The sequence below is a fragment of the Nansenia antarctica genome (assembly GCF_963989245.1).
Source record: "Nansenia antarctica genome assembly, chromosome: 14".
Taxonomy (NCBI): domain Eukaryota; kingdom Metazoa; phylum Chordata; class Actinopteri; order Argentiniformes; family Microstomatidae; genus Nansenia; species Nansenia antarctica.
In genome coordinates, this window is record NC_137684.1 from 21,523,631 (window position 1) to 21,536,845 (window position 13,215).

Consider the following 13,215-nt stretch of genomic DNA (forward strand, 5'->3'; position numbering starts at 1 on the left):
GTGGCCATAGCTCTGTCTATGAATTAGAGAGTGGTTACATTTCTCTCAGTTGTTTACAAAAAGGGTTAGTGGCAAGGAGCCCTTTTACAGTCAGAGCAGAAGCAAACTGGACAACTGAATGTCTAGGAAATAACAAGTTGAAAGATTTGCTTGATTGAGATCTGTTCAAGGACAGACAAATGCCTCCCCTTCTGAACTCTTTCCATGCCCTTATCACTGTTCCTGTCAGCAATTCCTCATGCGTTGTAGCAGGTTTGCCTTCAGCGAACTGGATCTTGAGTTGTCCATTCTGCCTGACCTCACAGTTTCACACTGCCTGCTCAACCTCCCAATCTCTCCATCTGTCTCACTCCTGTGTTGTTGACTGGGCCGTTAACAAGATGACTGTGTTGTTGAGAAGTGTAGCAAACAATAGAAGTGTGATTTGTCAACCCCCCATGGTGTTGTGGTTGTGGTGCTTGGGGATGTTACTCTACAAGTCTACAGAAAGATGTTACTATTTATGGCTCAGAAGAGAAGAGACACAAAGAACACCTCTGTTCTTTTTTTTGTGCAATTTTCTTTTTATTCAACAATAAGAACAATAATACAACAATTCAACATCAACAAAAACAACAAAAGAAAAACATTAAAAGGAAAAGAAAGAGCTACTGCTGTCATTGTCTCAAGTCTGTGTCAATTGCCATAGAGTCCACTTCATCCATTTGTTGTCCATCTGTGGTCCTAAAAGTCACAGTCTGTGGAGAACACCTCTGTTCTAACCCCCTGTAAAGTTCCACATGAGGGCTAACCTGCTCTCTTCTTCAGTAAGGTGACATCTGTCTGTCTTTTTAGAGCTTCTCAAGTCATTTCCATCTTTCGCAACTTATTCCTATTCCCAAAAGTGGCACGTCTTTGTTCAGAGCTGTACTACCTTTTGCTTTGAGTTATGCATCTCAGATGCTGGTAAATGATGGTGACACACTTTCTTTCTGTCTAAATCCTTGTTTTTGTCTCTCTCTCTCTCTCTCTCTCTCTCTCTCTCTCTCTCTCTCTCTCTCTCTCTCTCTCTCTCTCTCAAGGCACCCAGAAGCCACCGTTGGCCCCTAAACCAAATATTGTCCAAACACAGAGGCCAGGACTGCCCTCCTCAGCCTCTAAAAGAGATGGCCTCTCTCAGCTGTCACCTGCTACACCAAAAAGGGTCAAACCAGCCTTGGCGCCCAAACCATGCCTCCCCACTGCTGTGGAGTCCAAACCACTCTCTTCAAAGACCTTGCATCAGACCAGTGTGCAAGAGAATGGACATTCAAGAAGTATTGGTCTTCTGAACTCCAAAAATGGAATACAACAAGAGAACAAAAAACCTGACTGGGATTACATTATTCCTATCTGCCTTTGTAGCCAGGAGAACTGTCTGTGCATGGGGAACAGTAACGCCGCAGATAAAGTGATTGACAAAATTGAGAAAGACTTGAAAACATTGCATAAATGTAGAACAGAGGAATCCAGAAAGCCTAGATTTCACCCCAAACCAGATAACCGGGGGGATAAAACGGATAACATCAAGTGCCAAGTGGTCAACAACACTAGACCTCTGCCAGATGTTTGTGTACAGGCTGTGTCCCCCAATAACCACCTCTCTAAACATAAGCCCCCAGAAGATACAGCTGTACGTAACAAACTGACAGAGACAATGAACCAGAACCTTGACCCAGACATTGTAATGACACGCCCTGACTTCAAGTGTGCCCTCCCTCAGAGAACCCAGAGCGATGAGGCCAATGGTCACATCCTCACCTCCTCTAAAGCCAATGGGCGCGGGGCAGAGGAAGAGCCCGTCTGCTCCACAGAGTCCCGCCACCACCCAACCTCAGTCCCAGCTGTCCCTAGGAAGCCCTTCCCTGTCCCTGTACCACGGAAACCCAGGAAGGCTGGTTTGACTAGGCAGGAAGCGTTGGAAGAGGAGAGGGAGGAGAGGGAGGGAAGGAAGGGGATGGAAATGACTGTCAAGGAGGTGAAGGTGTCATTGGAGAGGAAGAACAGCCCATCTCTGTCTGTCAGCACACCTGTTCACTCCCAGAACGCTCCCGTCAGCAAAAGCGATGAGCATTCCTCGTCCTCCAGAAAAACCTGCCCCGCACCCCCACCTACACCTGCCCCTCCCCCCAAGTACAAAGCCTTTTTGTCTGGACCTAAGAGGGTACTGGCCACGCCCCCTCAGCATCTCCCACAGGATGTAGAGGAGGAGGAGCTGGGATGGGATGAATCTATCTATAAAATGGAGTGTTCAGTGGACGAGGAGGAGGTGGAAGGGAGGGAAGAAGAGGAGGGGGCCTACAGTGACCTTGCTTGTTGTCCTCTCCCTACCAGTCTACCCAACCAGCTGGTACTCAACAGTCACTCGCCCCTCACCGTCAACTCAGAGGAAGATGGGGCTCCCAAGGTGGCCCCTCCGAAGCCCCAGCGACACAGCTACCCAGCAGCATTGGTGGTGCTGAAGCGGGAACTGTCAGAGGCGGCAGGGGAGGGAATGGCCAAAGATGGTGAGGTCGGACATGGCCTTTCTATGGCAGTCCAAGATGGCGCCGCTCTAAAAGAGAGGACTATGAGAGAGCTTCCTGTACCTCCTGAGGAGAAGACTGGAAGGAGGATCTTTCAGACACTATATTCAAACAAATCCCGCAAGACGAGTACAGATCACACGGCGAGCAAGCCTTCGCGCTCCAGCCTCCTGAAGAAGAAGGCCAAGTCCTTCTCCTCGGCCGACCTCATTCGCTCCGAGGGACAGAAGAGGGGCTCCTTCCGGAAGCTTCTGGCCGTCAAGCTCTCTGTTAAAAAGCTGCCTAAACTGTTAGCCAAGGGAGGCCAGTCTCTGGACTGCAGGGTAGAAGAGACTGAGCAGTGTGTGGACGGGGACCTAGACGATGTCTGTTTCCAGGAGCGTCTGGGCGCGAGGAGGTGTGAGGAGCGCAAGTTCTCCTGTCCCCAGCTCCCCAATGTGGAGCAGAGCGTGGATGGGGATGAGTTCTATCCTGGGGTAGTGCCTGCTGTGGACTATGAGAACATGCCTGTGTATGAGGAGATCCCGGAGTACATGAACCTGCCTGCTGTGGGGAGCGCAGTGAGTCCACAGCTGGCCCAGCCAGCCTCGCACAACTCAATGTACGATGATGACAACATCTATGAGGAGCAGGAGCCATTCATGCCCCTGGAGAAACACACTGAACACCACCTGCAGCACAGTGGCACAGAGAGGTAGAGTGACTCAAACCCGACACACACACGCACACACACACGCACACACACACACACACACACACACACACACACACACACACACACACACACACACACACTCGGCCATGTCATATCCTCAGGAGATGTGATGACTGTCTGGTATGACTTACTGGCAACTGTTGTTATTCTTGAAAGGTTATTTCCCTCATGCCAACAAAGGAGGGTGGCAACAACTCTCACAGATGGTTTTTGGAGTAAATCATATACGCTGCCCGAGCCTCTTTATACCCTGAAAAACAACATTGTTGAAAGTGCTTTGTGAGTAATGGCTCATACTAAGAGCAGAGGCATGTGTGGTATGTAATCTCCTGTCTGGTGAGGTAGACTGGCACATGTAGGTATGTCGTGTCCTTGCCAGTCATTGTTATTTTGATCTACAGTCTACTTATTGATCTACAGTCTACTGCAACTGTTGTGTGTGTGTGTGTGTGTGTGTGTGTGTGTGTGTTAACCCTCCCTCAGAAACATAAACACCAGCTAGTTATACTGGTTAGTGTAGGAGGGTCAGGAATTCAGATGACTGTAAAAAAGTAACTTCTTTTGGCATTTGAAAAATGTAAATCTTAGGATTAAAGTTTGTGTAACAGTGTTCTGTGCCTTGAACGGCTTAGTGTGTCAGCCTCCCTGCTGCAGACAGTCCACCGATCACATGCATACATGAGGTTGAGCCTATCACAGCCTCTCACAGCCTCTCACAAATACAGAGCCGACATACAGTAGAACTGTAAACATGTCCTAGCATTCCTCTGAAAGAGGGCTTGAAAGAGATGCTAACTACATAGCATAGCGACTTCGCGATGCCCCAATTGTAAACCAATATCTTGCCCCTTACAGTTGTATTACAGTAGCTCCTTGTCTGGATACATGGTATTTTTGCTGTTGGTTACATGGTATTTCTGCTGTTGGTTACATGGTATATTTGCTGTTGGTTACGTGATATTTCTGTACAGCCTTACACCTGTCCAGTTCTTTTAGATCCATATGGATTAGTTAAAAAGGGCCTAGGAATGGGGCGGGATCGGTTTGGAACCGGGCCTTTGTAATGTTTGGGTTGGCGGTGGTGGCGGTGGCATCCAGCCAAACTGCTCTGCTGACCCCAGGCGATACTTTTGCACTTGGACTTGTGTGTCATGAGTGAGTGAATGATGATTAAAAGGAATTATTCTTGCTTTGTCGGTCAGACCTCTGTTGCTTTATTCTTTTTCGTGGCTCATTACAGGAAATGTTTGAAAACTGCTGGACTGGCGATTTTTCTTTTGCCAAAAAGATACCCCACACAGATATGCGTACTCAGCCATTTTATACCAACCCCCCCTCCCCTCTTCCCGTCTTTGACATAGCCTACACATTCCTTAGGTGTGTGTGTCTGTGTGTGTCTGTGTGTGTGTGTGTGTGTGTGTGTGTGTGTGTGTGTGTGTGTTTGTATGTGCGTGCACGCGTGCATGTACATGTTTTTTCTTTGTGTCTGTTTGTGTGTGTGTCTGCTTGGCCATACTCCAGCAGTTTTCCTCTCACTGACTATATCTTCCTGTCCTGATAGGAGCTCTATTGATGAGGAAGTGGCACAGCTGGGTGATGGACACTTGGATGAGGACATGGTCCACAGCTCGGAGGAGGAGGATGATGACAGCTCTACCTCTAGCAAAGGAGACTCCGAGCCGCAAGGAGAGATTGAGGTGAGGCACTGTCATATATATCTCTGCCTGTATCCTGCAATGAAGGCTGTCTATCTTAGATTTGGGGGTCTCTGCTTACTGCTTACTAGTCAGTCACATTTACATGACCGTAAACAAGAGCCGAAGAAACGCATTCGTATGTGTTTATGGTTGTGTCAGGGATGTCATAAAGTGATTGCTCCAGGTTGTACAGAATGCTCTCAGTAAATACTTGTTATCAGATGTCCATGCATAGTGGCTGACTAAGTGTGTCTACCTGTATCAGTCTGGCAGTGGGCCCAAGAAGAGCAAGGTGGTCCACATCGCCAGGGAGATCATGAGCTCGGAGAATGCGTGAGTGTCCGTCCGGTCTCTTTTCACACGTAACGTCCTGTCACTCAACGCCTACATACAGCTCTCCTAACCTATGCCTCTGCTCATATTTCTAGGTTTGTCGACGTCCTGAAGCTTCTACATATTGTAAGTATCTTGGTACAGTACAGTATATCCTCCCTCTTTGAGCAGTGTTTGATTAATGATTCCACAGAGACAAGCAATGTGTTGACAGCGAAGTATGAGTGCTTAGTGTTTGTGTGGTGCTGTAGTGTTCTAGATCTAGTGAGAACTCAAGTACAGTACAGTATGTGGGTCAGCAGGCCTCTGCATGTGTGTTTGATTAGGCTAGCCACTGAGACACACCCCGTGTGAGACAGACACTGTGTTTCTGGCCTGTACACCCCCCTCACTCTTATCCACATGACTTGCATTCCTCATGGTTTTTCTTCAAAGTGGTCGTGTGATCTGACAATACAAACACATTTGTCTGGGTCTAACAAGTCTAGTACAGTGTAGTCGCTTATGGTGTTATTATGACAGAACTACCCTTGGACACTATGCTTTGCTCCCATATGCTTCTCAGCGTCTTACCAAAAGATAATGATGATATTAGGCGATGTCTAAAGTTTGCTCCGATGCTGAAATCTGTCAAAGGTTTTGATGTGGAACACAACTATCTTTGGCTCCCTCCGTGTACAGTTCCTTTATCTAAAAGCCAGAGTCGGTTGAGAGGAAGTGGAGGGGGACTGAGTCATTAGCTCTGATGCCTCTCAGAGTGGGGGAGAGACAGGAAGTGATGTAACACTACGGACAGACACATTAGTGCATTTTAACTCTGTGCCTGTTCTATAATCAGCAACAGTTGTTTATGGAATGATTGTTGTTTTCTCACTGTTTGGGGGAAACATGTGTCATATCACTCCACTGTTCAGTCCTGTGAATCCAGTCCTTCTCACATTTCATTCAACAAAACCCGGACTAGTCACATACAGTACCTGACCAAAAACATGACAACTTTGAGTCTGCCTGTATCCCATCACCATTACCGGCAGGATTTGTTTAAGGACCATAATACAAAAGAATACTTTTCAATGCTTTACCGTTCAATGATTGTTGTAGCCTAGTGTTCTTTTTTTTTTAAACAACGTTTTTATTCAAAGAGTACATATACACGAAGTATACACAAATATCACAGATGACTCTTTCTTTCGTGTTTTTCTTTTCTAAACATGCAAATCAAATAACCCCCCCCTCCCTCCCTCTCTTAATTACATACATTTAAATGTTTTCTTTTTCTTTTTTTTAAACAAACATTTTCAACATAGACAAGAATTAGGCTACACATTTTCCCCGTCATATCAGTAATACAGAGAGAGAGACAAATAAAAATCAAATAGTAAACATCCAATAAAAATAAATAAATAATAATAATAGTGCCATCAGCCTAGTGTTCTTGCATGTTATATTTCGGCCATATTTGTCCAAAGTCCTGCTACTGCTGAGCTCCTCCCTCACCTCTGTCAGCTGAGAGCTCTCTCATGTAAACCACAGGAGCTCCCTAAAGGGGGCCTCCTCACTGGAGATTGGCTGTACGCAGTTTCTCTGTCCTGTGCCCCATATAAAGCACAAAATAACTCAGGATCATCAGAAAAGGGAAGCAGAAACAGCTTTTCCCAGGCAGCCTCTGGGCTCTCCTGCTCTCTTGTTGCTAGGACTGGGGTTTAGGGGTTCCTGGAATTGGAAACGTACAAGTGCCTAATGTAAGACAGCTTGATATAGGGGGGGTCAGAAGTCAAGAACAGCTTATTCCCTCTCAGTCTCTTAAGTTGTACTAACATGGATGGAAATGTTTTGGGTGAACTCATGTGAACTTATGGCTTCTTGCGAAATCAGGAACTAGGAGGTGTTTGTCACCTTGTCTGTCTGTGTGTTCTCTATCTGAGTCTGTCTGTCCCTGATCTCTCTGCCTTCAGGACTTCAGGGATGCAGTGGCCAAGGCGTCGGGTCAGAGTGGGAAGCCTGTGGTTGAGGAGCGTGTCCTGAACCAGATCCTGTACTACCTGCCCCAACTCTACGAGCTGAACCAGGACCTGCTCAGAGAGCTGGAGGAGAGGGTGGCCCAATGGTACCAAAACCATCTCCGTCCCTTTCACCGTTTTCCATACAAATTTTCGGACCACTCTATGGCATAATTTTTACATGTACATAAATCACTGTCATGACTCGGAAATCACTGTCATGACTCGGAAATCACTGTCATGACTCTGTCAAATGCATGCACCTATCATTCCTGATGAAACCACAGCATTCCATGAGAAACCTACTTTTCCACATTTCATTCCACCCACGACGGTCACCTACTTTTTCACTCAATAATACTGCAATGGTTTTAAATCTGAATGTTTGGCCCTCTGCTTTGTTGGTTAGGGACGAGCATGGTCGCCTAGCGGACATCTTTGTAAAGAAAGGGCCCTATTTGAAGATGTACTCCACATACATTCGGGAGTTTGACAAGAATGTGGCTCTGCTGGATGAGCAGAGCAAGAAGAACCCAGTGTTTGCCGGAGTGGTGCGAGAATTTGAGGTACTGGGACTGGGCCAACCTGTTTTTTGTGTATCATTGTCTATTGTTGAGGGTGTGTTTTGGTTTCTTATAAATGTGTGTGTGTGTGTGTGTGTGTGTGTGTGCGCGTGCTGTGTGTGTGTGCGCGCGTGCTGTGTGTGTGTGCGCAAACATGTGTATGTGTGTGTTTGCTGCTCATGTGTATACTATAGGCGTTTGTCTGTGTGCCTTTTTATAGTATGTGTGTGTCCTAAAGTGTGTGTCCATTCTCAGGCTAGTCCACGCTGTGCCAGCCTGGCTCTGAGGCACTACCTCCTGAAGCCTGTGCAGAGGATCCCCCAGTATCAGCTACTGCTCACAGGTAGTTACAAGTGTGCTCATTCCATAGATTGTGATTTTTTTACTTCAAGATAGTTAAAGTAACAAGATTGTAAGCTTGAATAGAGACACAGTAACCAGTCAACACGGTGAAAATCACATCAGAATCCAGTCCACTCAAAACACCCACCCACCTTTTACTATGGGTCAGAGCCAAATTCAAATGGTTGAGGATCTGTAGTAAAATGGTCTTTCGCTGCCACCTACTGGACAGAAAGGTGTACGCATGTCTTGAATTCCTAACCTGTTCTGCAAGGCTCATAATAAGATTTCAATGTGCAGTGCAAATCTGATTTAGTGACATAACAAGCTTTACCATGAACGATCTTAGCATCCCAGGAGCCTAATGGACGAAACAGCTCAGACAAGAATGCACTCTTGTATAATTCCATTACACAAACACCTTTGGCTGTTGTATCCAGGTTTTTCACTGTCAGATTACATTTCAGGAATTTACTACATAATAGAAGGCACTTATGCCCCATTGTACTACCAATGTATTGCCCCTAGTTGAATTACCCAGTGTCTAACATGGTGTGTAATTTCAGACTACCTGAGGAACCTTCCCCCAGAATCGGCAGATTACAAAGACACACAAGGTAAAACAAATATGATTAAGACACGCAAACATGATTGAATGGTAAAAGATCTCTCTTTTACAAGATCATTCAATAAGTACTGTAACTGTATGTTTTAGAAACGAAAGCACAGATCACATAGACCAGAATCTGTGTTATGAATCCATTCGCTAAAACATTGTTTATCTAACTCTTTATTCTCGCAGCTGCACTTGGCATAGTGAAGGAGGTAGCCAGCCATGCCAATGACATCATGAAACAGGGGGTGAGAGCCAACATCGTCAAGTTCAAAGACATTCGAGACTCCTTGAATGTTATTGTGTGATATTGTAATATAATGCAGTACAGTATACATGTTATTGGATTGCTCAAGCCTGTCCCCTCTTGTCTCAGGATAACTTCCAGAAGCTGATCCAGGTGCAGTGCAGTCTGAACGGCCAACGTGAGATCGTCCAGCCTGGGAGGGTAGGCACCAGCAGTCTCGTCACATCTGTGACTGTTCACATGCTTACTGTAACATATTGTCCACCTCCTCCTCCTCTCCTGTTGTTTTTTTATTAACTGTTTGAGAGCTCACCTGTCACCTGTTTCAGGTGTTCTTAAAAGAGGGCATTCTGATGAAGCTGTCCAGGAAGGTCATGCAGCCCAGGATGTTCTTCCTAGTGAGTACCTTTCACTACCTCACCTCTGTCTCCTTCCTTAAGGCCAATGCACACTGCCCCGATTTTGTCGCACCGCCGAATTCGATTCCATTGTTTTGAATGAGACAATGCACACGGCGTGCAATGCGATTTTATCGCATGACAACATTCGATTCTCCATTCACACCCTCTCACTTCGGTGGTGTGAATTGAGAATCGAATGTTGTCGTGCGACAAATTCGCACGCCGTGTGCATTGGGCTTTAGAGTGCTGGAGAGTTTAGCTATGAGTGATGTGATTAGAATTGGAACCTTTATTTCCTCTCAGAGTGGAATAACTGTCTCAATCTAATAAACAATGATAGTAGTAATAACTCTATGGTGTTATTTCCAGTTTAACGACACGTTGCTGTACACCACCCCTGTCCAGTCTGGCCAGTACAAACTCAACAACATGCTCTCTCTGGCAGGGATGAAGGTATCATTGTTTTTTATCCTTCTCCCACAGAACATTTGTTTTGTTGTAATCAAGTTGTAATCAATTTTATATTCTCACAATGAAAATAATTGCAGGTTAGCAAGCCCAGCCAAGAAGCCAATCAAAACGAGCTGAATATTGAGAGTGTGGAACGCTCCTTCATACTCTCTGCCAGGTAAGAACCAGATACATTACTCTTTTGTTATGATACATTTAATGTGTTTTCGTATGTTTCGTGCTTATTTATTATTATTATTATCTGAGATGGCTTAAAAGTATATATTGCGTTTCATGCGTACTGTGTTATGTCTTTGAACTCCAATTGAACTAAGGAAAAAAAAGAAAAAAAGAAAAGGAAAACAATCATGTTTTCATACATTACTGACTTTGCCTGCAGCATACAATTATTTAACAAACATTTCCTGTCGTCTCCAGTTGTAGACTTACACCTCTGGCCCTCTTCTCTTCCTGTAGTTGTGCTTCAGAGCGAGACGAATGGCTGGAGGCCATCTCCACTGCCATCAGTGACTACACCAGAAAGAAGATCAGCTTCATATCCAGCAAGACCCGGGAGGAGGTACAAAATCCCCTTTCATTCTCGATTATTCATTTTGTTCTTTCTTTTTTTTTAAATAATGGCCATGACCCTTGCTAATTAGTGTTAACAAGTGGCCTTAAATACATTGGAACTTGAATTGAACACTTTATTGCCCTCAAGTGGGAATTTGTCTTGCACAGTAAACACAGACAATACGACACATTACACATCTCATAAAAAGACATACAACTGATTGTCCCAGTACATACAACTGGTGTACACAGTACATACAACTTAGGTTAAGCTTAAATAATCATAGCACACAAATCATTCCACATAGTGCATTCCACACTTAAACACAATGTCAAGCTTGTCTGGAAGTTGATTTACTGAAATATCTGACTAATGTGATTTAAGATAAATGTATTAGTTGTACTGATGATGATCTACCTGTGATTATTGAGTCATGTGCTGCTGTGTTTTTTCCCATGTCCAGACTGAGCCGTGGGACAATGAGAGCGGGGCTCCTCTGGGCTCCAAAGCCCCCATATGGATCCCTGACCCCAGGGCCACCATGTGTATGATCTGCACCTGTGAGTTCACGCTAACCTGGAGGCGCCACCACTGCCGCGCCTGTGGAAAGGTGAGGGGGCATCTTTGAGGTGGGGGGGAAATCCTGGGGTTCGACGAGAAAGCATGTGATGGATGTCATGTTCGTTGCTGCAAACAGTCCTCACATTTGAAGTTGCTCCACACGAGTTTCAGGTATTCATGAACTCTGTATCGCCAACACATGTGACCACCGTCTCCTAAAAACCTGATGGAACCCAGCTACGCCATCAAAAACCTAGCAAATCGATGGCGGTATTTCAACTCGTGAGGAGTGAGTTTATCACCTTTCAACTCACTGAAGATGTATTTTGTGTGTATGTTCATTGTGCTAGGTGGTGTGTCAGTCATGTTCTTCCAACAAACACTGTCTGGAGTACTTGAAGAACCAGCTGGCCCGGGTGTGTGATCAGTGCATCCTTGTACTACAGCAGGAGAGAAGTAAGATTTTCCTCCAACACACACGCACATACATATGACCTGATCATTTAACTTATTATACAACACTTTGTATGTGGTCCCATGTGTGGCAACAGAGAAAAGCAAGTACTGTATTTAAAGCGAAAATTATATTACTTATAATAATAATAATAATAATAATAATTATTATTATTATTATATTACTTATAAACCTATTACATTTTAATGACCTTCTGCATAGGCTCCATCTGGGATAATGGTCTTATTATTTGTCACATTAACATTGTTTTTGCATTCCCCTTCTCCAGATGAGCAGACCACAACACTCTCCCCTGGGGTAAAGTCCTCCTTTGCTTTCCCAAGGAAGACGAAGAGGATCCCTGCAGCCCTCAAGGAGGTGACCAGCACTCTTTAGTTTAAACAGAACCTACCGTAAGTCTATACTACTGAAGACCTGTTCTCTTATCAAATGATCATGTTTTATTTCAGGTGACAGCGAACACAGTCAACTCCTCTATGAGTGGCTACCTGCAGAGGTCAAAGGGTAACAAGAAGCAGGGGAAGAGGCTCTGGTTTGTCATCAAGAACAAGGTCCTGTACACATATGCTGCTAGTGAGGTAAGTCTTCTGTTCATTTAATTTGCTGAATGCCGTGACAAAGATATTCTATGGCGTTATCAAATTGTTCTATGTCTGCTACAGGGTGACTTGTGATTAAATGAGAAAGTATTGTTGAACTAATTAAACTTAAACATCTTCTGTCCTGCTTCATTGTAGAATGTGGCAGCTTTGGAGAGCCAGCCCCTGTTGGGTTTCATGTTGAAAGAGGAGTCAAGCCAGAAGCTACAGTTCAAGCTCTATCACAAAAACACGTTCTACTACATTTTCAAGGCAGACGACATCCAAACAGCCCAAAGGTACAGTTGTCACTCATTTGATCCCTCATAAGGCTAGGGTAGGGGAATGGGGTATAGAACTCTATGAACAATAGAGGTTAAATACTTCACTTTACCTTTGAGAATTTAACACTTGAATGATATACTTGAAATAGAGAGCTGCTATAATGACTGTACAACAACGACTATGACCCTTGTGATACATAATGTGATGTCCTCTTTTTCTTCGACAGATGGATAGATGCATTCAATGAAGCCATGGTGCTCTGACCATTTTTCTCGATGCCTGCAAACTATGTACTGTGCCCAAGCACTGAAATGAGGGTGTGTTCTTGTTGTCACCCAATACTGGATGTGTGAATAAGTTAAGACGATACTTTGGTTAACATATAGTGATAACATTTATCTGGAAGGTCTCAGCAAAAATTAAGTACAAATGTATATATTTTTTTAATGTTACAATGAAGCTACCTTTGGGCCTTATAGCCCATAGAGCACTGGTGCTAATGTTACTATACAAACTGTAATTTTAAGAGCAGTTCATGAGAGTCTAGCCCTGGAGGCTTGTGTATAAAGTTTTGTTACAGATGCACCAACAGGAGCATGACAGAAATCAATACTGGTGTATTAAACTGTGTTGATATGTTAACATTTCATTATCAGGCTAGGTAAGATTATTTTTAATGTTTAGTCCTAGGGCTTGTTCTGTTGGATGGATACATTTAAAATAATAATGTTATATGTTAATAATGTTTCAGTCAACATGTCATTTGAATACTACCACCAGGAGCACATCACACCATGGAAGGATGGGAAAATTCACTTAAGAACACTAAGATCATTTC

The 13,215-nt window shown here is 44.4% G+C and overlaps 1 protein-coding gene across 1 annotated transcript; it reads left to right on the top strand.

Annotated features, from left to right (window-relative positions):
- Positions 1-1,675: 1,675 nt before the first annotated feature.
- Positions 1,676-12,769, top strand: LOC308169971 (FYVE, RhoGEF and PH domain-containing protein 6-like; the record flags this gene model as incomplete). Its single annotated transcript, XM_080544702.1, has 20 exons — positions 1,676-3,237; positions 4,820-4,955; positions 5,221-5,288; positions 5,384-5,414; positions 7,244-7,395; positions 7,698-7,854; positions 8,107-8,194; positions 8,760-8,810; positions 8,996-9,054; positions 9,183-9,254; positions 9,383-9,451; positions 9,824-9,907; positions 10,003-10,082; positions 10,382-10,484; positions 10,942-11,088; positions 11,390-11,495; positions 11,783-11,871; positions 11,964-12,092; positions 12,252-12,391; positions 12,604-12,769. The coding sequence occupies 20 exons, from the start codon at positions 1,676-1,678 to the stop codon at positions 12,638-12,640; spliced, it is 3,360 nt and encodes a 1,119-aa protein (XP_080400828.1). The 3' UTR covers positions 12,641-12,769.
- Between the last annotated feature and the right edge of the window lie 446 nt (positions 12,770-13,215).